Source organism: Amblyomma americanum, chromosome 11 (genome assembly GCF_052857255.1).
Source record: "Amblyomma americanum isolate KBUSLIRL-KWMA chromosome 11, ASM5285725v1, whole genome shotgun sequence".
NCBI lineage: Eukaryota > Metazoa > Arthropoda > Arachnida > Ixodida > Ixodidae > Amblyomma > Amblyomma americanum.
Genome location: NC_135507.1, coordinates 19042501 through 19069591, shown reverse-complemented (window position 1 = coordinate 19069591; position 27091 = coordinate 19042501). Strand labels below are relative to the sequence as shown.

The following is a 27091-nucleotide window of genomic DNA, read 5'->3' as shown; positions in this document are numbered from 1 at the left end:
CCTGGGTATGCACGGTACCCTGCGACGGTCCAAGAAATGTCCGTACGTCCGTGTTCGGACGTCCGTCGGATGGACTACACATGTTCCGCGGTCTTGCATCGGAGGGTCCGACGGACGTCCGGTGGTTTACTTTGGGTAAAAAATGAGTTCCGACGGACACGCGAAAGTCCGATGCGGGATAACCGTTGGACTTCCGCTGGACATCAATGACCGTGTGGGCATGAACACCTCGGAATGACCACACCACGGCCTTATGGCACAAAGACAACAATGCAATGCATTACCATATTTACTCTATTCTAACATACCCTCGATTGTAACGCATCCACTTTTCAGATACGAAAAAAAAATAAAGTGCAATAACTCTGGTTGTAACGTGCACCAGATTTTCATGCTCTGATAAAGAAATATGCAAGTGAGGCCGCCCGATTCCCACTTGCCTTCATACACAAGATCATGCTATCCTAAAGTGTTAGCTTTTCTTAGCTCGTTCCTTTGTGTCCTCGTTGATGTCTTTAGACAGGAGCTCTGCAGCGCTGGCGGACTCAATGAACTTGGTAGAGCGCCAAGATGCTCGTGCACGTTGGACGGGAGCGTCGGCAGTGGTTGCGCAACAAGGCTGCCCAGCTGTGCCCGTGTGTACTTAAAAGGTCACCGCAAGCAAGGTAGCCTTTTTTTTTTTGCAACTGACGTTTCTACACTGGCCCAGGTACAGGTCGGTGCCTTGCTGATGAAACATTTCAGATGCTCATGAGGTCTATCGATATACATGGCTGCAGTAGGTTAGGTAGGCGATGTCGATAATATCAATGCGTAAAAAATACTAAGCCGCCATTTTGTGATGGCGACTGCAACAGGGTGTTGCTGGTGTAGTTTCATTTTCATACTCGATTCTAATGCGCATGTCATTTTTAGGTGATTTTTTTTCCGGAAAAAAGGGGTGCATTAGAATCGAGTGAAAAAAGTAAAATGAAACTGTCATAATCGAAAAAAAAACGACAAGATATTCACAACATCAGTTCCCATCAGTGTGCTGGCCTTCAAGTGTTATTAGTCTTTCAGACAAGAGAGACAGGCAGAAGGAAGCAGTCACCTTGGCGTCAGTGACTTTGAACTCCCTCAGAATGTACTGAGGCATGTTGTACTCTGTGATGGGGTCGACCACATAGTACAGGTACCGCTGGGAGTGCTCCGACGGCCAGTACTGGTGGCATTTTTCCTGCACGAGCAAGAAGGAAATATAAAGGTGCAGTCAGTCAAGAGGCCAAGTTTCATCATTCCAAGCAGAAAACTACTACAGAATACGCTACAACTACAGTCAACTGCTGATGATTCAAACTACAGGGGACTGAAAATTAGTTTGCATTATGTGCTGTTCAAATTAGGGCGAGCCTTTGATGTTGACAGGACGAAAGCACGAGTTCAAATAAACTGAAAGATCAAATGTAGCGAGTCCAAATGAACAAGATTCGACTGCAGTGCTGCAACGTCAAAAATTCCTGCAGGAAACCTGTGTAAAAACAACTGGTGAAATGAACTAGCAGCAAGCAGTGCTAGAGTTTCCAGGACAGCAGCACATCTTTATCTGACCTCTGAACTGGACCTATCTTTAAACAGAATATAAAACAAGCAAATTTAGGATTTTAGGAAATTTAGAGAATTCAAATGCAGGTACTACAATAATAACGATGGCCTTGAATATGTTGGACACTTCCATAGCCTCAATTTTGGCTTGCGTCTATAAAATTCCATAACAAGTGCACTACGAATTCCAAGTCACTTGTCATGTTGGAAGTGTTTGTACACAAGCCATGAATGGCAGGTTTAAGTGATGCTCACCCGGCCCATCTCCTTGAGCTTGGTGAGCATGACCACAATGTTGGAGTTGTGCTCCCAGACCATGCGCCAGAAGTCCTCCGTGGTCTCTGCCATGGGGCCCTGCGTCGCTATGTACGCGTTCCGGTACCGGTAGCCCTGAAATTACAAAATGAGAGAAGAAAATGTCAAGCAGCATAGCGCAAGCGAAGTAAAAGCCAACGAAAAGAAAAAGGAGGAAGTGTTGACATGTCACACCTGAAACACTGACACTAATGTTTTGCTTGCATAACAATGTCAGTTATGACAGGCACGATTCGTGAAGACTACACATTTGCAATTGGCAAATGCATGAAGCATGGCAAGAAAAGGTACACTGCAGAGCTAGCACCACTTGCACTCCTCTAGGAACAGCCCAGAGTTCTAGCTGAACAACTTGCTGAAGCCATGTGTGCCTTTTGAAGCTCAGCATGTGAACTGAACTAATGCAATACTTATCTGCTTCTTTTTGGTTGTATATTTCCATATCACGAACGTAGTGTCATATAACCTATTCTTCGTCGCCACAAGTTTCTCTGATCTCCTGTCATCGTGACATGAAAAGATAGGATGGTACTGTCGACCAGTGCAGATGGGAAAGACATGCATTATCGATTTGTACAACTCTAAAAGAACCCAAATTAATAACACCCCTTCCTCCCTGAAAAAAGCAGTATGTAAACTTCAGCTAATCAAATCAACTAAATATAACTAACGCTGCTGTAAGTAATGCTAGTTCAAAAGGCTTACATAGAAAGATGCAGGGAGCCAAGCCAAGTTCAACTCACGTCAATAAAGCTTGCATTGATGTAATCAGACCCATCCACTCCCCTTATAGGCTGTAGACAGACCCGAGTTGATTCATCTGCAACACGAAGAGGGAAAATCAGGAAAGGGACAGTACAATGCAGCAAGCCCTTCTCAACAGAGACAGTCATTAAAAAAAACTTGCATAAGTAGGTCCACTAGGTCTCTCTATGCATGAATGTTTCTATAATTTCTATTTACAGACAATGAGGACAGCAGTACATCATGCTGGCCGCTCAGGAGAATCAGGGACATAAGCAAGGGTGTTCAACTCTGCAGTTGCAGACTGCAGCTTGTCTTCTAAATCTGTTGCGAACTCTGTAAATCATCAAGCTTTAAAATATGGCTCTCGAATTAACTTTTTGAAAATGCTTCACTGGTCCTAATCTCTGTGTCTACTTTCTTTTTATGAATTGGCTCATTATTATTAATCCTAACTTCTCATTGCCTTTCCCTAGGCAAGGGTTGAATTGAGTGACAAGGCTGTACAGGAAATAAGAACTGGCAAAAAGAAAAAAGACCAAGAGACAGTATAGGTTGAGCACAGGCTGCTGAGGGAAAAACAGGACAAACCAGGGACACATGGCTGCGCATGAGCCGAAAATGAAAGCAAAAGGTGCCAGAGCAGTGCTCACAGGGCAGGATGTTCATGAGGCGGTTCTTGAACTTGTTGACCGGGAGGTTTGCACTGACAAACTTGCTGGCCTGCGTCTTCATATTGGCCAGCTTCTTGAACTCGAGCTCCATGCCCGTGCAGGCCTCGCCGGGCACCAGCTGCAGGAGGGACTGCAGGTGGGTGGCCAGGGCACGCGCGGGCACCTCCGTGCTACCCGCCAGCACCGCCTCCAGCAACGCGTCGTGGATGAACAGGTACTGGTCCTCCGTCTGGACCATGTAGTTGCGCTGCGCCCGCAGGCACGTCACGTGGCCATAGATGTCCACCGTGCCCTCGTGCCGCAGCCGCTCCAGCATCGAGTCAATCACCACGAAGCAGCCCGTGCGACCCACGCCCGCGCTGCATCAAAGAATGACGTCACCAGAACGAAGCTCAGAGAGAGGTTCTCTAAACATCTCGTGTTCACTGAGGAAAGGAACTAAAAGGGATGATGAACTCAGTTGGAGGACTGACTACAGCCATGTGTTACTAATACGCATTCCGAACAGTATGAAGCTTTGCAAGCAAAGACTCCATACAAACTAAAAGCTAAACCCAGGGCCAAAGTCTGGGTGTATAGCAAAAGGCATACAACCAGGCTGAGAGCATCCCCACAGTGGTGGGATCCTAATTAACTTAAGACTGATCAGGGTCGTTTAACGCAAACTAGGACCTGAAAATGTGGGAATTTTCACGTCCTTTCACCACTAAAATGAGGCCTACCACAAGACAAGCCAAATGTGTAATTTTTCACTAAGCACCAGAAAACCACAGAGGGTGAGGGGTACCACCACCACATTACCTGCAGTGAACGATGAGAGGACCAGCCTCTGGCGGGTTCATGGCCCGCACACGCCTCAGGAACATGAGGAATGGAGTCGGGTGGTCGGGGACGCCGTGATCGGGCCACGCTGTGAACTGGAACTGCCGCACTTCCCGCCGCTCCAGGTAGCCAGACTGCAAGCGAGAATGAATGGAGCCAATGAAAGCAGACCACAGCCAGCGAACAATATGTTGAACAAGAACTTCAGCGCCTTCTTAACCGCATTCTTAAAGAAGCAAATACGATAGCATTTAGGTTGCCTGCTATGGTGTCTACAATGAGTGTCTAATGCTCTTGTGATTTTACCGTTAAAACGTCAGTTGGCACCGGTTCCGCTGCCCTTACATGGTATGCATGAGTCATCACCTTTTAGAATGCTTGTCTTTCATTAGGTTATCATGTGGGATTATACTAATCCAACTCATTAATTCACCTTAATCCAAACACTAATACACTTTAATCCATTTTTTGAGGCGGGCCTACCTCCAAAGTTTTGGGGGTCTTTTGGAATACGGGAGACAGTGGGCAGGTTGTAATGACGTCACAAGGTCACGTGACCTCTCTCGATCAATCGGGCTGGCCCATCAGGGCAGATTGTGATGACGCCACGAGGTCACGTGACCTCTCTCGATCAGTCAGGAATTTCGTAAGAAGCTGGAAATTTTTTGCGACACGACAACCTAAACGCTGCCGCTTTAATAGCAGCAGCTCCACAAAATATACTGAGTGTACTATGGAAGCAAAGCTCAGAAATGTTTTGAATGGCATGCTACAGCAAGGAACCGCAAGTCATTGGGACTCACTCTCTTCAGGCTGAACGTCCTAATACAGTAGGTCGCCAGTTCTTGGACCTCTTCCAGGGTTACCTCCATGAGGCCATAAGTTTCAGAGCCTCTTGAGGGCCAGTACTGGTCACACTGCATCAAAAAATTTCGCGTACACAAGATCATATCTCAGCAAGAATTCTCCATGTAAGACATGGATCAAACTTGTAGACATTCAATTCATTTATTTAAGCTAATGTTTTGCCCCCAGCAACATCAATATGTAAGTTAACACTCCTAAATTCATGTTTTGTGTAACTTAAAACAAATTTTCAGTCCTCTTCGACTTCTTCTGGTTGCTCTGGTGTTCACCGAACCAATGTGAACAACAGCTCAGGTGCTCATCATTTCTGTCCTGCATCTATGCTGCTACGGCTGAATCCTCGAAAGGGTTTGCTCTGCAGTAATGTCATTTTGAGTCATTTTGACATAGGGATAGATGGGATTAAAGTGCAGGTGGACAAGGGGTGGAGGCAGCAGCCAACTGACAATATGCAAGCTGGAGAGAATTGACATCATGGTTCTTGCGGTTTTAGGGGACTATATGCTAACTTGTCATACACTAACAGATGAGCTTGATATATGGGAGAAAGGGGGGCAGCCAGGCCCCCTCGAGCCCCCCTTCGATGTGAACCTGCATAGCAATGCTAAATCAGGACCCCAAAGGAACAGCCACCATTTTTATGAAGTAAAAAACTGCAGTCCCTCTCCCACCAGATGTCGTCACATCACTGTTGATGACATGCAGCCAATGACACACACAGAGGGGGGAAAGGGCACTGATTCCGGAGCGAACTGAATCATGAATTCAGACCCTGTTTTGTGCTATGCAGTACAGCAAACCTGAAAGCTCCATTACTAGTCCACGCGATAAACGACGTTGAACACAGAAAAGACAACGTCTGTGTAGTGTTTTCCTGAAACTTTAAAATCAATCTTCGAATAATTTGCCCAGATATTGTGATTTTGCCATGGTCAGATTTATAAAGTTGGAAATTCTGGAAGATACATTCCTCGATTCAATACGAACAGACTAACAAATATATCCGATTTGTATTCAAAATTTTGAATACTTCCACACCCTCAATGACAGACAAAACAGTTCGTGATAACACAGATGGAGAATCTTGGCTTATGCTTGCTTCTAAAGATGGCAAGCACTCCGGTCACCTTGACTCTGGTCCGCTCCTCCAGCTTAGTCATCATGACGATGGTGACGCTGTGCTGCTCCCAGACCATCCGCCAGAAGTCACCGCATGTCTCGGGCAAGGGCCCCTGGGTGGCGATGTAGGCGTTGCGGCGGCGGTAGCCATCGCAGTAGTTAGCATTGATGTAGTCCGAGCCGGGGATGCCCTCAATGGGCTGCAGCACCACGCGGCTATGGTCGTAGGCGACAACATTGGCGTACCGGTTCTTGGGCTTGTTCGACTCCAGGTTTGAGTGCTCCCAGGTGAACTGCTGGCCTGGGTCGATTGACTGCGACAACACAGACATGAGAAAAGTGGGAGAGTGAATGAGGAAAAGAAGACGAAAGGGGATAAAGACATCCAGTAGGAGGCCCAAGCTGCCCTTGTCCACACTTCCGAGCTGTTTTTTTTTTTCAGTCCTGGCCATCCATCTTTCATTTAGCTCGTGCACTGCTGCTAGGCAAATTTGATGCTCAAGGATAAAAAAGAATGCATCCATAAGCATAATGTAAACAAAGAGTAAAAAAAAACCTCCCAGACTCTTTGTCCTGCCCAGGAGCAAAGAAAAATAAGGATAACTGGTTGATTACTATGAACCAAGCCCTAGTGGAAGGCTCCAGATTACCTTTCGCCAGCTGGGGGTTCTTTAATTCACACTGAAAACTCATCGAACGACTTTTCTCACACTTAAGTTTCCAACAAAGTTGAGGCCGTCCCAAATGGGAATTGATGAACCCGCAAGCTTGTGCTCAGGGGTGGAAGAGGAACAAAAAATGCACCCTGCACACCCACCTCATACTCCTGGGAGAAGCGCAGGTTGTCGTTGGCCTTGAGCGCTTCGATGTGGGCCGCCAGCTGGCTGACGGGGATGGGCGGGTGACCCACCATAGCGGGCGTCTGGTAGTTGAGTCGCCGCAGCTCGACAGGGTCCGCACCTGCACCCCCGACGGGGTGGGATGAAGCCAGGTCTCCCGAGTTCATCAGTAGCTTCATGGTCGTCTCCCCCGCAGGCGCCTTTGCCTGCTGCCGTCTCCTACAAAGCAGGATGTGCGTCATCAATGTGCATGCATGAATGTTGTGATTTATTTCCTTATTTGTTCATTTATATGTACCACAACACCTAGCGGGGCTACAGCCAAAGTGGGGGAAAAAGAGGTAAAATGAACACTAACACAAATGGGTAAAAAGTTCAAAACCAAGTGCTACAGGATAAGGCATATGTGCGGTAAAACCTCGTTAATTCGGACTTCAAGAGAGTGGAAAAAAATATTCAAATTATCCGAATGCCGAACTGTCAAACGGGCCCCCAAAACTACCAACAAGTGTTCGCGTAAAAGTAAGGCTTCTTCATTTTGGGAACAGCGCTAACACAGGACGGAGGTGCGGGAAGTCTAGGATCACGAGGCGAATAGATACTGAATACGACAAAATATTGTTCTTTGAGATGACTTTACCACTATGCTGCAGAGCCGAGAGGAGGAGCCAACTTTTAGAAGACCTTGAGGCCCTGAGGCAAAGCGTGCAGCGCGCACGGAAAAAGTAAAGCTGGCTATGAACGCAGAAAGTAGACTGCGCAGATCACTGAGGAAGGAAAGCCAGTAAAAATCCAATGAGAAGTAGAAAGGGTGCGAATCATGTAGCAGGGGGAAGCAGCAGCAAGAAACAGAGGCGTGGCAGCATGCCCAGGTGGTTTTGTCGTGCTTGACAGTGTCGTGCTCATTTCTTTATTCTTAAATGATGCTCAGACCACAGAAGGTGACACCATGATCATGCAAAGCTTTGGTTTTCACATGGAATCAAACTCGCTTTATTTGTGTAGCCATGTTGTACTCGTGCAAATGCCGTAATTATACAAGACGTAAACGAAGTCGAAAACGTGATAGCATGTGATAACTGAAAATAAATAATTATCACATAAAGGGGCAATAAGAGCAGGATGTAAGGTATTTCTGAGTGTTTCTTTTATAAACCAACATTTGGTGCTTAGTAAGCAGGCAGAGAGCATAGTCGAAGCCGTGCCATCCCCAATAACTGATATAGTAAAGACTCTATATAGTAAATATTTTTGCTGGTCCGAGCTATTTTAATATAGAGGAGTTCTACTGTTCTACATTTTGAAAACGCAAACTATCTGCTCTGATTCGAAAATATTCGCTTCACTTCGAAACTACTGAAACAAAATAACTATACGTTTCGAACTGAAAATTCACTATTTCCACATGCTTACAGCAAAGCTACCTATGAACGAAATAATCGAACTGCTAAGGCAGCTAGTAAAGGCCTACTTTATTTATAAAGCTGGTGCAATGTGCATTAGTAAGCAGTCTATCATCCTGCAGCAGTGTGATTGCGTTCCTGTAAAGAACTTTGTGAGCACAGCCAGGCGACATCATCTGTGTCAGATATGAAATCCTTTCCCGTTTGAATTGAACTCTCATTTGAAAGTAAGCGCCTGTTCAGTCTCTCATTTGTGTCGCCTTCGTTTTTGCATTGTGGTCTACAACCCACCCCCAACTCACTCAGCTTCGCGTTTTTCTAACCCGAAAAGGACTTCAAAGAACCAAAGCATTTGGCGGAACAGAGCTCTGAGAACACCTGCAACACAAATTACCACGACAGAATGCAATTTTGTTCAATCAAACTCGCTTAACCTACACTTCCACTTTAATCGAAAAAGTGCTTTGGCACTGTCAACATCATGTGTATTCGACAACATCATGTGCAAAGTATGTACAGCAGGCAAAGGCATGGCAGCCTCAAAGAAAGGCACTGTGGGACCCAGCTGACAGTGATGCCATTCTCACCTTTTCATGAGGATGAAAAAGAGCGTGAGGAAGAGGGCCATGAAGACGATGAGTAGTACAGGGCCAACAATCCAGCCCACGTCGGTGCGGGCACGCTCGATGTGTGATACATTGGGCACGTCGTCGGCCGATGGCAGTCGCACCTGTGGCAGCATCTCCAGGCTCAGCTCGTCCGAGTATGGGCTCGTCGTGAACAGGTTCTGCAAAGAAGTCACCGAAGAAAGAATTGGAAAAAAAAAAAATTCCCAAAGTAAAGGGATACTGTTGCTTAAAGTGTTCACGACAGCAACACCAACTGTGATGTCAATCTATGCCAGTTTGGTATAAGGAGTTTTTGTCCAGATTGGGCATCTTGGAAGACCTGCTTAGTTGTTGATCAGTTTCGCAAAAGGGAGGCATGATGGGTTGGCACAGCTGAGGAGAGCTTGTGCAATATTCTGCGATATACTCACCAGTGGCAGAAAGATGGCCAGTCTCTATTGTACAGTTGCAGCTGACAACAATTCAGTCAGACCTCAACATTAGTTCATCAGTAATAATTTTTTGGACAGCATAAATCAGCTTCCGAGACGGCACATGCCGCATCATTTTTTCGTCTTAGTGAGTACCACCGAATTCTCCCGCAGTGAAAAGATGCAGCAGAATCTCAATAACACGATCAGGGCTAATGCAAATTTCAGTATGGCAATTTTTCTATTTCGTTAAAAAGGCATATCCTTTGTGGATACACTCCATTCTGTCAATGTCTGACCGCAACCACCGACTAACCTTTTGCAAGGTGTCCACAACAGCTCGCACGAAGATGCGGTACCGTCGATATGGCTGGAGCTTGCGGTTCCGAAATCCCCCGTTCACTTTCATGTCACCAAGGACAAATCGTTCGGGCATGTTTTGACGGACAAACGCTGCAGCTATGTAGGGGCCGTCTTCATCCATGGGCGTCTGCATCAACTGCAAGAAACGATGGTACAGTGCTTAAAATGCAATACCAAGAAGCTAGCTCCTACCATAATGACACCAAGTTACTATGATTTCTTATATTACTTTAACAAAATCATGTTGGCTTGCGATTGAGAAACTGGACAGCCAGCTATAGTTTAAATGAGACTACAAATTTCAATGCTTTTAAAAAGCTAAAGGGCGTTTTCAAAGAGAGCTGAAATTCTTTTCCTCATAGCTGTCATACTGTTACAGGGAGACCTAACCTTGCCAACACTCTCAGGCCCATACATACCTCTTCGATCTTGTAGTCATCAGGCTCCTTGTTGGCAAACTCTGAAGGGACAACGACGAGGTAGTACTGCTTGATAGGGCCATACTCTTCCGAGGCCTTGGGTAAGATGACAGTGATCTCGTCTCCATTGCTGATTGGCCAGAGGGCATCTGGCTTTACCATTGGCTTTGGCGCTGCAGCAAAGACGAGTTGATGAGCATCACTGCCGGTCGGCCTATTTTCACAGAGCGCAGAGCAGGAGCTAATATGCTAGCAGGTCTCTAAAAAGGGAGGTCCGACAGCATTTACACGTTCTCGATGTAAAGAAAAGAATGCAACATTTTGCACCCCAGAGTGCCAAGCATGCTATGGTGCAAGCTATGGGCGTGTTGTGTATAAACCTTTTTATCCAGTGTGCTGCCATCTAGCTTGCTACACATACCAAAGAAATGATTCCTTTGAACAGTGGATGTTCCTTGCCTAATGGAAAAGTCAATATAATACTGCTGCTAAATTTTGCTACAGTGAACACCATTATATTAGAATTTCTGCTACTACAAAACAATTCCGATCGAAGGTAATGTCCATAATTTCATCCTGCAATTAGCATTTTCTGGAGAAGGGTTCCACTTCAATGGACTTCCTGCGAAATAAAAGTGAATGTGAGAATTTATTTCACAATATTAAAAACATAAGACTGCCAATTTGCCGGCGCTTGTGTTGTCTATTCTCTCCTTTTGTACGTGTTTCCTGCGCTGTTGTGAATAATGAATATGTGCAAATTTGCTTTCGTACGTCCAAAGATGCCTACACAGCCTGATCGTGTGGTTTCATCAAAGACAACCACCACACTGAGTATGTGTTTCAAGAGACACCAGTGCCATTCCATGTGCACTGAAACAGTTACCAAACCGTGCACGCGTCAACATGTGCTTAAATTGTATCTGCAAGCTCTACCAGTTACAGGGTCACGAACCATTCAGAGCCAAGCACTCTATATTTTTTACACACGCTATCAAAAAAAAAACATGTCTGCCGTGCCCACATTAATTTGAGAAGCAAGGCAAACAATGCCATACATTCTGAAAAGAACAAGCGAGAAGCACAAAGGACTCCATTACCAGCCATGGCTGTTGTGACCATGATTTTAGCTGGCGGTCGGAAGGAACCATCCCGTGGCACAGCCGTCAGGTTGACCCTGTAACTCGTGAAGGGGATGAGGTTCTCGATGGTGTAGTTGGTGGTGCCCACATCTAGCAAGACACTCTGTGGTGGGATGGGCAGTTCCTGGGGGCTGCCCCGGCTGTCATAGAACTCTTTGTGGGCACTGTACGAGATCTGTGAGGGGAGGAGAATATGCAAAGCAGGAATGACGGGCTAGATTAACGGTCTCCTTTTACTTTACTCATAAATACTGCAATCATTTACAGGGTCTCAGCAGAAATCGGTAAATACAGCATAAAAGCTACTAGTGTTGGAAATAATGTACAGCATCATAGAACATGCCGCCGAAAAAAAATTTCCAAGAAAAAAACAAACAATACAGACAGCAATGCAAAATACACACGCAATACAAAGATACAAAAAAATACCAAGATATTTCGAATCAGCAAGAATATACCAGCCTTCAACGGCGGCTATTTCGAATTAGCAAGAATAGACCAGCCTTCAACAGCAGCTATTTCGAATTAGCAAGAATATGCCAGCCTTCAACGGTGGCTACACACAGAGGGCGCACCATGATGACAGCCCAAAGTGGCAACGAAAAGAGGACGTACAAATATAAAAATCAATACTATTTCACAGTGCACTGTTAACACTATAAAAGAAGGACGTGCACACCTCACACACTACTTTTCACCAACGAAACAAAACAAACCCACTTGAGAAGCATGCAAAGGGACGGTCATGATCAACTACAATTTAATTACATGCTCCAACCTGTGTAACTATGATGAAGGCATTTGAGTGTATTTCACAATGCTTACATTCCATACCCTCCCAAAATCCTCTTAGGAGAAAACATAATTGCAGACTTAACAAACTAAAGCTTTCAACTAGGGAAGTGTGAATTTTAGAAACTTCGAATACGAATCAAACATGTTCACTGCTAGATTCAAATTCGATTCAAGAAATTGATATTCAAGAATTTCCAAAGATTAGAAAATTTTCCAATATTAGGTGGTGATCGAATACTGTGCTGGCTTTCATAAATCCGACCGTTGCAAAACCACAATATCTGCGTAAATTCAGATCAAGCCTAAAGTGTCAGGAAAACAGTACAAAGGCGTCCTGTCCACTTTCCTGCCCCGCCTGCTGCTCCATCTATCCACCCATTCATTTTCAACAAAAGCGCATGGTCGATCGACACGTAGTGTCCCTGCATTCGTGTCGCTGGTGTTCAGCATTATACGCTTCAAAAGGTGCTTGCTGTCGTCATCATCATCATCAGCAGCCTGACTACACCCACTGCAGGGCAAAGGCCTCTCCCATGTCTCTCCAATTAACCCAGTCCTTTGCCAGCTGCATCCACCCTTTTCCTGCAAACTTCTTAATCTCATCCGCCCACCTAACCTTCTGCCACACCCTGCTACACTTACTTTCTCTTGGAATCCACTCCGTTACCCTTAAGGACGAGCGGTTATCTTGCCTTCACATTACATGCCCTGCACAAGCCCATTTCTTCCTCTTGATTTCGACTAGGATGTCATTAACCCGCGTTTGTTCCCTCACCCACTCTGCCCGCTTCCGGTCTGTTAACGTTACACCTATCATTTTTCTTTCCATGGCTCGCTGCGTTGCCCTTAAGCTGAACTCTTTTCATTAGCCTCCACGTTTCTGCCCGTAGGTGAGTATCGGTAAGCTACAGCTGTTGTACACTTTTCTCTTGAGGGATATTTGTAAACCGCCATTCATGATCTGAGGGAACCTGCCATATGCGCTGCACACCATTCTTATCCTTCTAGTTATTTCCCTCTCATGATGCGGATCAGCTGTCACTACCTGCCCTAAGTAGACGTATTCCTATTCCTTTACCACTTCCAGCACCTCGTTGCCAATTGTGAACTGCTGTTCTCTTGCTAGACTGTTGAACATAACTTTGGTTTTCTGCATGTCAATTTTTAGACCGAGCATTCTACTGTGCCTGTCTGTATCATTGATCATGATTTGCAGTTCACCTCCTGTGTGACCAAGTAAGGCAATGACATCAGCGAATCGCAGATTATTTAGGTATTCTCCATTTACTCTTATTCCCAACTGTTCCCAATTGAGGCCTCGGAATACCTCCTGTAAACATGCGGTGAAAAGCATTGGCGAGATCGTGTCTCCTTGCCTGACGCCCTTCCTTATTGGAATTTTATTGCTGACTTTATGGAGGACTATGGTAGCTGTGCAGTTGCTATATATATCTTCCAGTATTTTGATATAAGGCTCTTTTACACTCTGATTACGCAATACCTGCATGACTGCTGAGGTTTCCACTGAGTCAAGTGCTTTCTCGTAATCAATGAAGGCTATATTTAGAGGTTGGTTATATTCTGCGCATTTCTCTATCACCTGATTGATAGTGTAAATATGATCTATTGTGGAATACCCTTTAAGAAAGCCTGCCTGATCATTTGGTTGATTAAAGTCTAAAGTTGCCCCGACTCTCAGTCGCAGCGAGATAAAGCAAACATGCTGCAGACCAGTCCTGAACGTCAGGTGCGCGTTCTTTATGTGAGGTTAAGAAAATAATAATTCTCAACAAAACAAGTTGGCAAGTGGGTTCATTGTGCAAGTAAATACAGTAACTTTTACAGTAACATGTGAAGAAAAACCAAAGCAGATTGTTAGGGCATGCCGTGAACTTGAATAAAAAACCAAGAAGAAAGCTTACATTGAATTTTATGTAGTCCAGACGAGTAGGTGGTCGCCAAGAAAGAATCATGCCATGGGTGGTGACGCCATATGCACGCAGCTGTGTTGGAACATCTGCAAGTACACGACAGAAATCAAGGCAAGGCTGAGACAAGATGGCGACATACGACATAAAGTTTGGTGGAGCATATCAAAATGGGTTCACCACTGAGGCTACTGCTCTCTAAATGCGTGACGATCTCAAGAGTAAAATGGACGTGAGCTGCGCTCAGAATATTGCTAGCGCATGGAGGACAACCTATAATGGAGACATGCACCTAGGAATGTTTTGTAGCGATAGCTACATTACGGTAACATTTCGAGCCTTCGCGTTGGTGGTGGCGGCGCCGCCACCCTGTGGCTGTCACGTGGTTGGTCACGTGATGCGGAGTAGCTGCCGGCGGCGCGGCGCCGTGGCTGATCATGTGGTTCGTCACGTGGTTGAACACGTGACCAAGTTCCACTCGGCCAGCTGTAGCTATCGCGTCACTCCAGGTTTAACCTGAGCTAAACCACCGCCAATTTTTTTTCAACTGTCACGAGGAAAGAGCTGGTCTCATGTACTAACAGTAGTTGTTGTCCATGCCAAACACTACAACAAGCACACAGAAAGCACCACTGTCAAAAGGTAGTGATGATGAAACAATGGTAGAAAGAGTTACAAACTTAGTCACAACAACTTCAATTTAACAAAATTCAAGAGAGCCACATACAGCCGACTGAAAATTCAGACAGCTGATTTTTCGGACATGCTTGATTATTCTGACTTTTTTTGCTGGTTCAAAATCCGCTGAACCAGCCGCTGTCGGTACTCCACCTTCAAGTTTTGAATGATGCCCAGGTTGAGCGGTTGAAGCACAGCCGTGCAGTTAGGCGGAAGGTATTCGACACGCACATTGCTGAAATGAACATCAACAAGGTGGGCTGAGCAATTGTCGACTATCAGAAGAATGTTTCTCTTTGCATTCCTCATTTCTTCGTTCAGGGTCAGGAGCCATTCACTGAATACATTCCTGGTCATCCATGCCTTCTGGTTGCTTTTATAGGTACATGGCAGTGAAGGGAGACCTTTAAAACATCGTGGTTTCGCATATTTCCCTATCACTAGCGGCGTGAGCTTGTGAGTGCCACTGGCGTTGCAGCACAAGAGCACAGTAACTCTAACCTTTGACTGCTTCCCGCTTTTGCAACTGTCGTCCTTGAAAGCCATTGTCTTGTTTGGAATAGCCTGATAAAACATACTAGTCTCATCCGCGTTGTAAACGTCGTCAGGTGAATATCCAATAATGACATCGCGAAGTTTTTCATCCCTCCAGGTTCTCGCTGCCTCTTGGTCGGCATCCTTGCTTTCGCCGCAAATCGTTTTCCATGCGATCCCATGCCTATCCCGAAATAATGTAATCCATCCACTGCTTGCTTCGAAGCCGCGAACGTCCAGAAGAAGAGCACATTCCTTCGCATTGTCCTGTATCATCGGGCCGGAGACTGGAACGTTTTGGGATCGTAGGTCGCAAAGCCATACCGCAATGGCATCATCCACTTCTTTGAAGTACCCCGTGCAGAGTCGTTTCCTGGCGGGATTCATTGAAGTTTCTCCTTCAAGCTTCGATTTTTGTTTCACAATCGTTGACAACGTCGACGGTGCAATTCCATAGTCCTTTGCAACTTCCACTTGCCTTTGACTGTTGTCCAGGCACTGAAGGATTTCCAGCTTGTCCGAGAGAGACAACCGCTTCCGTTTCGTCGCACTCATCTCGAAAGTGGGCACGTGAATTGCCGTTGTTACTTAAAACTGGAAGGCTGAACGGAGCCGATGAAAAACGCACCATGTGGGTTTTGTGTGCACATGTGGAACCGACGAGACTGGAAAGAAAGAGACGACGACCATACCAGGACTAGCCGGTCGAAAAAAAAAAACAAACACACACATTACGTGGTTTGTGGTGTGGCAGATCGTCGCGTTGCTCTGGCGGCGCTGTAAGCACCAGTGATGTTACTTTGTTCATGGCCTTTCAGATCACACGCAAGCTCGTTTCGAGTGGGTGATCTCGGAGGCCATGCCTCATTGCCGTTTGTCTTCCGCGCCGCCGCTTTGCCCCAGGGGCACTGTAGAGCCAGCGACGTTACACTGCCGCTGGAGCGGTGGTTTGGTGATGGCGGGCATCGGTTGCGCCTGTAGTGCAGAGCGCAAAACTTCGTTGAACTGATCGGAAAAATAAGCCTGGGTCCTCTGAGCGAGTTCGTTGAACTGAAATATTGATTGTTCCGAAATTCGTTTAAGTGAAACCTTTTTGCATACAATCTATAAGAAAACTGCCGGGGATTTTTAAAAAGTTCGTTATTCTGAAATATTCTATAAACCGACGTTCGTACAACTGAGAGTTGTACTGCAGTCGCTAGGCCTAATGACGAAGGCCAAAGCTGACGGAGTGCTTGCCTCGGCTGTTTCTCGGTTCTTATTGTTTCGCCATCTTCGTGTTCTTGTTCCGGGCCCACCGTACTGCGGGCGCAGCGCAGTTCCCGCAGCGGCATGTTCGTTTTCCAGTTTAGACTTTGTCCCAACCCATGCGTTCCTCGGCGACATGCTGAGGGCAGCACAGCCAGGCCGAGCTCGTGAAAGCAGTCGCCGCCCGTCGTCTGTGCACACGTCGCACGGTGAAATTTAGTCATGAGGAGCTTTAGAATATGTGCAATACAACTGACCCCTTTCTCCGGCATATTGATAATCAGTTCGTGATTTTTCCGTGAAATTTGATTTTCCGGACTGCCTGATTTTTCAGTCGTTTTCGCGGACCCTAGAGAGTCCGAAAAATCGGTTGTCGACTGTATAATTAATTTCATTCAGGTGAAAATTGCGTCTGACTGAGAAAGTATTTGCTGCACTGGCTATCTGTGGAATACTGATACTTCATTTGCAAAAAATTGAAATTTTACCTAATTCTGGTTCATTTTTTTTTTTTCGATATATTTGTGCAAGACGGTGTAACCACTAGCCATTAATGCAGTTCAGGTGATTTTTACAGCCAGCACTGAATTTTCGACATCACAAACATTCCCACCATATTAATGGCAGGAATATTTCAGCGTCACTAACAAAATTTTGAGGCTTGTATTAGGCCATCTCAGGCATTTTGTGAAAGGGGTCATCATTTTCAGTCGGTACTTCAGCTATTCAATGCACGTACGAAGTATTTTTCCAGTAATGTTTGTGACAAAATCACTGCATCAAGCGAAGCGATGCCGCCGCTTTGAAACTCAGTCCATGGGGCCATGGACCGAGTGTCAATTTCAGTTTGCTGTTTTCGCTGTTTTGAAACAGGTCCACTCAGTACTTTGAGAAACGGCTTGTAGTGGCGGAGAGAAGGAACTCCAATGGATGCGATGTAACTTTCAACTCAAAATATTTTTTAAAAAAACCCGGACTTGCCCTTTAAGTACATAGTACGGTGAAGCAATTGCCAGTAGTAATCGCAAGACTAATCCCACCTGTAGCCAGTAGCCACCTCAACAAAGAGACCCGAGTTACGCCGACGACATACTGACCTGTGGGTGTGACCTTGACCGTGACCAGGTCCGAGAGCTTGCCTAGAGACTCTCGCGTGTATGCGGCCACCCGTATTGCATACACTGTGTGGCTCTCTAGGCTGGTTAGCTCGGCCGACCATGTGAGAGGCACCTTCTTCACCTGCCACTGGTCCAGATCTTCCACAGCCGTCTGGGCATACAGCACCTGTACACAAAGAAGTCCATTCCTGGGACATCGTCTACACAGTGTCATGCAAAGGAGAAGACACATGCAAAAGGAACAGCTGTGTGCATATTCGGGGACTGCGGGATATGTCAGTGAACAAGGCGACAAGTAGACGTTTTCTTTCAAAGAGTACTGTCTATGGTTGGCTATCTGTAGGGCATTGTAAACAAACTGATGGGCATCCTTGGCACAAGAAAAACAGCGCATAAGTTGTCTCTCTTTCAGTCCACCATGCTCAGTGAGTTCGCGACAACTTGAAGTCAGGTGGCTAACCCTTCTTGTCAGCTGATACAAATACAGAAATCATAATAAAAGTACAAAGGAATTTTGTCTACTCTAAGACACCTATGCTTTAAAAGGGGCTGTGAAACACTATTAAAAAAGTTGCGGCATGCCCGGGATGTTGGAGGATGCAGCAAGAATTTTTTTTCAGTGTGTTTGGTAAAAGCGGAGTTATCTGCAATCAAACTTAGAATTTCAATGTTGCCGTGCCTCGCCCTCTCTTTTCACCATTTTTTGCATGCACTAAGACGGGCACTCTTCCACAGGCTCCACACACTAAAACATCACTATTGACGCCCACATGAAGTGGTTTGAATTTTTACATTTGTATTTATCTTTCAACACTTATTTTCAGTCTTGGTGCGCTGAACTGCTGGCACCTTGCATTCATGTACAAATCTTACGGAGAAGGCAAAGCTTACTCCCACCACGTGCTGTAGCAACTGACTTGATGAATTTGAATGTCACTGGGGGGTCCGGAAGGTGTTGTAGGCTGGCGTGGTGCCTTCTAACGATTTGTTTTAGGTTTAACTAAACTAAAGAAGCTGCAACGAAAGAAAAGGTCGAAGAAAAAAGTCTAATAGAAAGAAGCTGCAACGTGCTACACAGAAGCAGACAATTTTGACACTCATCCGCCGCCACTGTTCCTGCACCCAGCAGTTGCACCATAACACAGACGCTGCGTCGCTTTTGTTGGCACGTGACTGCATAAAGCTCACTAGAAGAAACACCACTCGATTCAAATAATGGGCGTGCCTCTGCCCGGTCACATGGCACGAGGAAGCTCCACCTCCCTGTGGAACTTCGACGTGAATAGAAGGCCACATGACACGATGGCGCGACGCGGCTGACTGTGACGTCTGACTCCGGCCAACAGCCATTTCTAAACCTAGATATGTAGATGCATGGCACTAATGAGGGCGCATGCTTAAAAAAAAATTTGCTGGTGGTTTAGCTCTGATTAACCCTGGTTGAAAGTGAAAAGCTGCATCTCCATGGCTACGTTTGTGGTCGAGTGACTGGCGGTTTCCATAGATAGCCATACTAACACACACACACAGTAGGTGGCATTTTTTTTATTTGTTAATCATCTTGCTTTCTTCGAAATGACATTAAAGGCACTCACACAAGACAGTATATATTTAATATAGATTCCGAGATATTTACAACTGCATTACTGCTCGCTGTATGAAGAGATATGGAACCAAATCCCATTCCAAATGGCGCACAAACCCTACAAATAATTTCAGAAAGCCAAATTGAAAAAGAAATTGTTTTTTTGGGGGGGGGGAAAGGAAATGGCACAATGTAAGACAAGCAGGCAATGTAAGACAGGCAGGCAGACAGGCCTCATTTTTTTTTCTTAAAACAAACTTTAATTATTCTTCCCTTAAGGTTCTGGTATCCATGGAGATATGCAAGACAGGCGTAATTTCCTTTCCTTAAAACCAACTTTCCTTCCCTTATGGGAAAACCTGAGGACAGGCCATATTTCCTTTCCTTAAAGCCAACTTTATTTCACTTTCCTTCCCTTAAATCCTGATTCCTTTCCTTAAAGCCAAATTTATTTCACTTTCCTTCCCTTACATCCTGATTCCTTTCCTTAAAACCAACTTTATTTCACTTTCCTTCCCTTACAGCCTGATTTGGACATGTCCACCAAGATATATGAGACAGTAATTTCCTTTTCTTAAAACCAATTTTCATTTGACATTCCTTCCCTTAGGGGCAGGATTCGGATGTCCGCCAAGATATGTGAGACAGGCTTCATTTCCCTGTTCGACCTTTAGCTGCACTCAAGGCCGAACTTGCAGCCCACAGCCCAATGGGCATTGAAACCCCCTTGGACGTCCCACGGATGTCCTAAACTTCCACAGGACGTCCGAGGCAGTTTCAGTGCCCATTGGGAGAGGGCTGGCTCGAAAAGCTGACATAGTGAAGCAGTGAAATTTTTCGCTGCAAAGCCAGAAGAGCTCACCTGCTTGCAAGCAAAATTGTGTGTTCTCTGTTCTCTGCTATATGAATCAGCATGTATATAATGCATTCTGGAGAAATGCGCAAAGTTTGAAACAAAGATCATGCAAATCAACAATCTAGTGTCTCCACTCCATAAAGCTACACCTATCTGGACATGTCCACTTCGTGGACCACATCTTGAATGCGGACCATATTTTAAATTTGTATTATTACAATGAATTTGCTAACTCTTGTTCTACATTCTGTGTTGTACATGTTTGGACATATTTCTATAGCAAGAATTCTCATACTGGGCTCTGTGGAACCCCGCAGGTTCCTTGGAGTGCTCTCTGGGTTTCACCGTGCACCTAAATCCATGCATGCCACCATCCCCACCTTTCCTTTACCAACTTCATTTTGGGACTAATCACACTGCAACTGTTCACTGAAGAGTGTTTCACTGCACAGTCGGTCATTATTAATTTAATTTGGGCATTTCTTGAGCTGCCGTGTATCTGCATGCTCCTTTCTGCATGCATGTCATGCAGAACGGAATGGACGTAGGTCTCTGCGAATAGTGGCTCTTTGGTTTGAAGAGAATTCGAAGCAAATAGTAATTTTCTTCGAACAATATCAAAGCAAATACTTCGGATACTTCCGCCACACAAAAGGTTCAACAGCACAACAAATCTTTTCACCATCCTTTATTTTTCTAATACACGGCGCACGAGAGTTTTTGTAATTTGCCTCCACTGAAATATGGTCACCACAACTGGGATTGAACCCGTGACCTTTGGATCAGCAGCTGAAGCCACCGAGGCGGGTGGAGGTGAAATGCGCAAGACGACCCTGTACAGCCCATTGTCAGTGCACGTGAAAGAGCCCCCCCCTGTGTTTGATTAAAGAAAATGATGCAATAACTGTAGCATAGAACTCCCACGACACTTTGTGAGCTTCAATGTTTTTCATTACGCATGTATCACCGCAGTTGTTAACTTCAAAACATAATTCTGTTATATTCATACTAATTAATCACACTGTATTTCGAGCATTTTTTTAGAACTGTGTTGTTGGTGCCTCTTATGAAATTTCTAATTAAAATTTCGTATAGGAAGTCCCTCTAACAGTTTTTTAACCTTGGAACCTCCTCCTGTATTATTATGTTAATAAATAAAGTGTTGTTGTTATTGAATTTAAACGGTCTCGCATCTCCATGGACACCTCACCTACCATGCAAGGGAAGGGCATAGGAGAGGGTGAAAGAAGAAAGGGAGGATGAACTGCAGTAGTGGAGGGCTCTGGAATAATTCTGACCACCTGGGGATCTTTAAAAGGGCTCTGAAAGGGTGCAGGGTATGTCGCTGGGCGAGTTGGTGGTGATCGAACATCGTGGAATCGCAGCGCTAGCAGACAAGGACTAGCAGACAATGACGCAGGGAGGACACAAACACACGCTTGCGCTGAGTAGAAATCTTAGGGCTACGTCCGAGCAAGTGCTGGATATCCTTGGGGCAGTCCTTGGCAACTGCTACAAAACGAACCTGGCTGCTAGTTGCCGTGGTCTTTTTGGGCACGAGAGTCCGGAGATGTCGAAGGGTCTGTTGCCACAGACTCGTGCCCAAAAAAAGACTACGGCAACTAGCAGCCAGGTTCGTTTTGTAGGAGTTGCCAAGGGCTGCCCCAGGGATATCGAGCGCTTGCTCGGACGTGGCCCAAAGTTTTCTACTCAGCGCAAGTGTGTGTTTGTGTCCTCCCTGTGTCCTTGTCTGCTAGCGCTGCGATTCCATGATGTTCGATCACCACCAACATACCCTGAATAAGTTCATTTCTTGTACAAAGGGCTCTTTCTCCATGTTTTCTGTTGATCCGTGCCGCGTTGTTCCTCTCATCGCCACTGCAACGTGCAAGGCAAGATCTTTGGGGCTCTGCATCCGCCACAGAATTGTGCCGCCTGAAATTCGGGGCTTGTTCGGTGGGCTTCTCACCTCGGCTGGCCATGGACACCGAATGTGCAAGATTCTGCGGTCGGAATGGCAGCAGCAAGCTCGCCTACATCGGCAACATCTTCGACTGCTTGTGCTCACTTCCCCAGCAGCAGCTTCTTTGCTGAAGAAATGTCGTGAGCTCTCGCGCATAACAGACGGCACTACCGAGTTTCTGTGGCAACAGACCCTTTGACATCTCCGGACTCTCGTGCCCAAAAAGATCGCAGCAACTAGCAGCCAGGTTCGTTTTGCAGGAGTTGCCAAGGACTGCTCCAAGGATATCCAGCGCTTGCTCGGACGTGGCCCAAAGTTTTCTACTCAGTGCAAGTTTGTGTTTGTGTCCTCCCTGTGTCCTTGTCTGCTAGCGCTGCGATTCCATGATGTTCAAACTCTGGAAGGGGCTTTCCATATAGGTGCGGTATTCCTGGGATGTTATATCTTCCAGCAAGAATCTTTTAACGCGGCCATGGTAGCTGCACTGGCAGAGGGCATGGTAGCTGCACGATGCTTGAAAGAATCTAACCAGTAGCCATCTCTGAACAGAATTACGCAGGAGTATGTGACGGAGGAGGGCGCAAGCATGAAAAAGTCGCCAGGCAGGACTCGCCAAGCTTCGCACGTGATTGTGTTCTCCGCTGCATGTAGAAGTGTATTATTTGGCTCAGGTGTTCATGAAGAGAGAATGTAGTGACTGAGTGAGTTTATGTACTCTCCCTGGGTTTAAGAGCCCCTGTAATGTACATTGACATTGCCCAGCACACGGGCCTTTTAAGGTTTCACCTCAATCGAAACGCGGCTATCGCGGCCAGGTTCGAACCCAGGAACTCTGGCTTGGCAGCCAAGCACCCTAACCACTGAACCACCGGGCGCGTCTCCGCTATGGGAACTCTTTCTCTTTAGCCTCCTTTCATCCACTTTCTCGTTCCTCTCCTTCGAGTGTCTACCCTTAGAAAAACAGTTACTTCCATTTTCGTTTCCTCCTAACCAGTTATTAGTGCCATAGCACTAGAAGCCTCATGGGGCTAAAATTCGTCATCAGTCATAAAACTCGCCCACTGGATGAGGAAGTGATACCACCAGACAGGAAACGACAACTAGACATTTCAATTTATCTTCTCTCTCTCTCTCTACTTCTAGACACCTCCACACACTTTCGGGGAAACATGCAACCACCAGCTAGATGACCTGAACCCGTCTGTGCGCAGTCAGATGTGTAGGGCTCCACAAACACAACTTCTAATGCTATCGCACAACCTAATTAAATTACACCTAGTTAAATTAGGTGTGTCTACGAATTTACTACTATTAGCATAAAAATCAAAGTTATCAGGCCTGTGCAAATAGTGGTTTCTTGGTTCACAGCAAATAGTAACTTTCTTCGAATAATTTCGAAGCGAATATTTCGAATACTTTTGGTGCATAAAGGAGGAGGAGGAAAAAGATTTATTTTTCAGCAAAAAGAAAAGCAGTTGGTTGGTTCTTGGTCTTGGTAGGTGGACGGGAGCCGTTGGTCCTCGATGACCTTCTTAGCTTGCTCCACTGCCGGGACTGAGCTGAGCAGCACGGCCTCCCACTACTTTTGAGTTAGTGAACTGCATTAGGTAGAAGGAAAGCGTAGCAGTGGACAGCAGAAGGTCACGCGGGCGGATGAGATTAAGAAGTTCGCAGGCATAAGGTGGGTGCAGCTGGCAAAGGACCGGGTTAATTGGAGAGACATGAGAGAGGCCTTTGCCCTGCAGTGGGTGTAATCAGGCTGCTGCTGCTGATGATGAAGATTAGGTCAGGTGGTGGGGGTCCTCTGTACAGTCCCATAAGACGGGATCTAGTGTTGCTACAAGCTACACTTAGTACATAAGGGCGAGTATTGGCCTGGGAATATATGGAAATATACTGCTGGGCATGGGAAGGAGTAGGTTTGAAGCCAGTGCCAAGTGATATCGTTGGCCTTGATGAGGGACTTGTGAAGGGGAGCAGGTAATGGAGTCTATCTGGTCAACAGTGGAGGGTGATGTCGTGTTAGTAGACCAGCCGATCCCTCACAGGCCTCAGGTTAGGAGTGCTCACAGCCCGGCCAACATAACCTGGGGCCTTATTGTGAGCTGCCTCATTCCCCGGTTTAGAAGAGATCTGCAAGCAGTTCGTCTTTCCCGGGAAATTTGTATATGATCCGGATGAGGTGTTCCCACTGGGTTGATTTGCTCTGTTTGGGGTCTAGGAGGTGGCATAGTAGGTGCCACGTTTGAGCCGAGCCTATCTGCCCATTCATGCCGTCGCATATTTGCCCTCACTAATGAGTGCCAGACTGAAGGTGTGGTCCACCTGTCGCTCGAATTGTGCTATGTTGCGGCGAGGGTGCAATTGAAGCGTTGGGTTTTCCATCGCTTCAGTAGACTCGCGTGGGCTTCCCTTAGGTGGAGTAGGCAGCCGTCTATCTCTGGTAGTTCTTCGGAGGCTACAGCATGTTTGGTGGTGCTGATGCCCTCTTTAAGTTGGGTGACCCATCCTCCGAGGTGTGTAATGTCTGAGGGAGCGGTTCAGTCGTGTAGCCAGCAGTAGTTATCCCAGTCCGTGATGCGCGCCCCTCTGAGGAAGCGTTTGTGCAGGCTGACAGTGAGTGTTGTGGAGAGGATGTAGTGGTGGCTGCCCATGGTGTTCGCCGTATTTGACCACTGTGCCTGTCGGATGTGCTTGGCGAGGGTAAGGTTGGGGGTCGTGCCTATGACGAAGCAGTTTCCAACATGTGTGGGGTGTGGGCCCAGTCCTTGGGTGCTCTTAGGGTTGGCTGTACAATAGCCCTATGCCGGTGTGTGTGCATTGAAGCAGCTGACTATGATTAGGTTAGCCGCAGATGCCACCTGTACCACACATTAGAAGAGGGCTTAGATTTCAGGTTCTTTGTCCTTGGCAGGTGCTATAGACATTGAAGACGAACAGCCTCAGTTCTTATTTCTAGGGAGGAGTTCGAGCACCACGTAGTCAATGTCGATGCCATATGCCATGTGTTGCATTGGAGAAGAGTGGCAGTTCCTGGGACCGGTATGTCTGGAGGGTGATGTGCTTTCAAAGACCGGTAATTTGACCGGTCCTTTAGCTTCCTGGATAGCTATTAGGTCCAGGGGTATACCAGAGTTTTGAATGTGGAGCTGCACGTTGCCCTGCTTGTGATGGAACCCCCTGCAGCTTAATTGCCATACTTCAATAAGATATGTGACAAACTTGTCAAACCTGCATGGCTTTATCTGTACAAATTTGGTCCTGATCCTTCATGTCTCAGCCACCCTGCCCCTCGTGCCAAACTCTCCCGCTGTTTATTCTTCTGCCCAGTTGCTCTGCAATCGGGTTTCTTTCCCACCTCCTCCCACACTGTTGGGACTTGGCTGAACTGGCGTGGAGCTGAAGGAAAAGACGAACAGAGCCTGCTCTTGCAACAGGCCATCGACGTTTGAGGCAACAAAGTGTTGTGCCTGAATAAAGTTTCGTACTACTACTACTACTACTACTACTACTACTATTACTACTACTAATACTACTACTACTACTTCTTTAGCGTGTTGGCATGGAGCCGTGCTGGAGTATGGGAGGGGCGAGAGTGGGATTGGATGTGGTGGCAGGGGTTGGGTGGTTGTAGGATGTTTTGCGAACTGTGGAGGGAGTGGTTGGGGGTGCGGAGGGGAGTTTAGTTAGCTGGAGTTCGATTGTGGCAAATCGGTCATTGATAAGCTGCATGAAGACGTTTAGTTGCTGTTGGAATTGTTGGGCAAAAGCCCCGAGTTTGGTGTCAATTTTGGCCTCGAAGGCTTTGAGTTTGGCTTCTAGATCCTGAGCGGGCTCAGCATCAGATGGCCTCTTGGGGTGGGATGTGGCTTTATGTATGGTTGGGGGGCTAGGTTTGGCATCCATAGCTGGGGGTGTAGATTGTTCTGAGTAGAGAGATGTCTGAGCCTGTGGGGGGTGGAGCACACATAAAAAGTTTGTGGCACAATAGGCACTTTTTAAAAATCATGTATTTTTCCAACACACAAGACAATTACATTAAAAAAAAAGACAGAGTGCATTGAAACTTTGTCCCACTCAATGAAGCTGTGTTGAGCATTTGGAAAAATCACCATCTGAAATTCGAGGAGTTGACCTAAACACGGAGCCTACATGTGGATTTGATCGACACATTCTCAACTGATGCACGCTGCTGTGCTGGCTCCGTCATGTGTACACGGCAGATAGCACAAGTGCAGACACTTAGCAGGTACAGATCTCCGCACTGCACTCATGACTGCACGCATCTGTAGCCACGCACATGTGTAGACTGGCTCCGGCATATGCATGGGCGCACAGGCATGGGGCATATACGTATGGTCTCTAGAAATACTTATAGTGTACACCTAGAAAGTGTCCACAGAGTCAGGCTTTTGGCGGCTGCACGCATGCCACAGAGCCGTCCCGGACAAGGTATGCTGAACCGAAACCTCATGAAGAAAGCATTCAAGAAACGTTTTTCACTCGAGACGAATACTTCCAATATTTCGAATACTAAAAATACTAGTCGAATTCAATATTGATTACTTTAGTATTCGACCAAATATTCGAAATTATCGAATATTCACACAAGCCCACATGAAAGCCAAGTCTTGAGCGGTACCTCAGAACTCTGAAAACCGTTAGGGTTCCTTGAGGTTAAAAGGACTCAGAACCCCTGCTATAGCCAGTAATCTGTATCACTGGTGCATGAGTGACTATGTTTTACAGAATTGCTACCTCTGTGCAATAATGCCCTTGAGGTGATGTGTAAATGAACAAACATGGGACCACACCTGGTATCCAAGGATGTCCCGGAAGTAAGGCATCTCGTCCCACCAGACCTCGACTGACTGGTCTGAGGTGGCCACAGCCTGCACGTTGGTTGGGGCCGAAGGGATGTCCCCCGGGGTGCTGGCCGTCAGGTTCTCGCTCCAGGGGCCGCACCCCTTGGCCGTGCAGGCACGCACCCGCATGATGTAGTCCGTCTTCTCGTCCAGCGAGCTGCAGGAACCAAAAATTATTGCAAATGTAACTG

The 27091-nt window shown here is 46.3% G+C and overlaps 1 protein-coding gene across 4 annotated transcripts in view; it reads right to left on the bottom strand.

Moving 5' to 3' along the window:
• Lar (tyrosine-protein phosphatase Lar) overlaps positions 1-27091 on the bottom strand; it is an 85110-nt gene that overhangs the window by 10081 nt on the left and 47938 nt on the right. For all 4 annotated transcript variants that reach the window (XM_077642798.1, XM_077642800.1, XM_077642799.1 and 1 more), the window contains 15 exons: positions 26850-27057; positions 17611-17797; positions 14048-14142; positions 11289-11505; positions 10189-10361; positions 9723-9905; positions 8955-9154; positions 6943-7183; positions 6134-6439; positions 4943-5056; positions 4119-4273; positions 3297-3676; positions 2643-2719; positions 1840-1974; positions 1094-1219 (listed from right to left, as the gene is read on the bottom strand). In XM_077642798.1, coding sequence (XP_077498924.1) covers positions 1094-1219; positions 1840-1974; positions 2643-2719; positions 3297-3676; positions 4119-4273; positions 4943-5056; positions 6134-6439; positions 6943-7183; positions 8955-9154; positions 9723-9905; positions 10189-10361; positions 11289-11505; positions 14048-14142; positions 17611-17797; positions 26850-27057 — 2797 coding nt within the window. The remainder of the gene's footprint in view (positions 1-1093; positions 1220-1839; positions 1975-2642; positions 2720-3296; positions 3677-4118; positions 4274-4942; positions 5057-6133; positions 6440-6942; positions 7184-8954; positions 9155-9722; positions 9906-10188; positions 10362-11288; positions 11506-14047; positions 14143-17610; positions 17798-26849; positions 27058-27091) is intronic.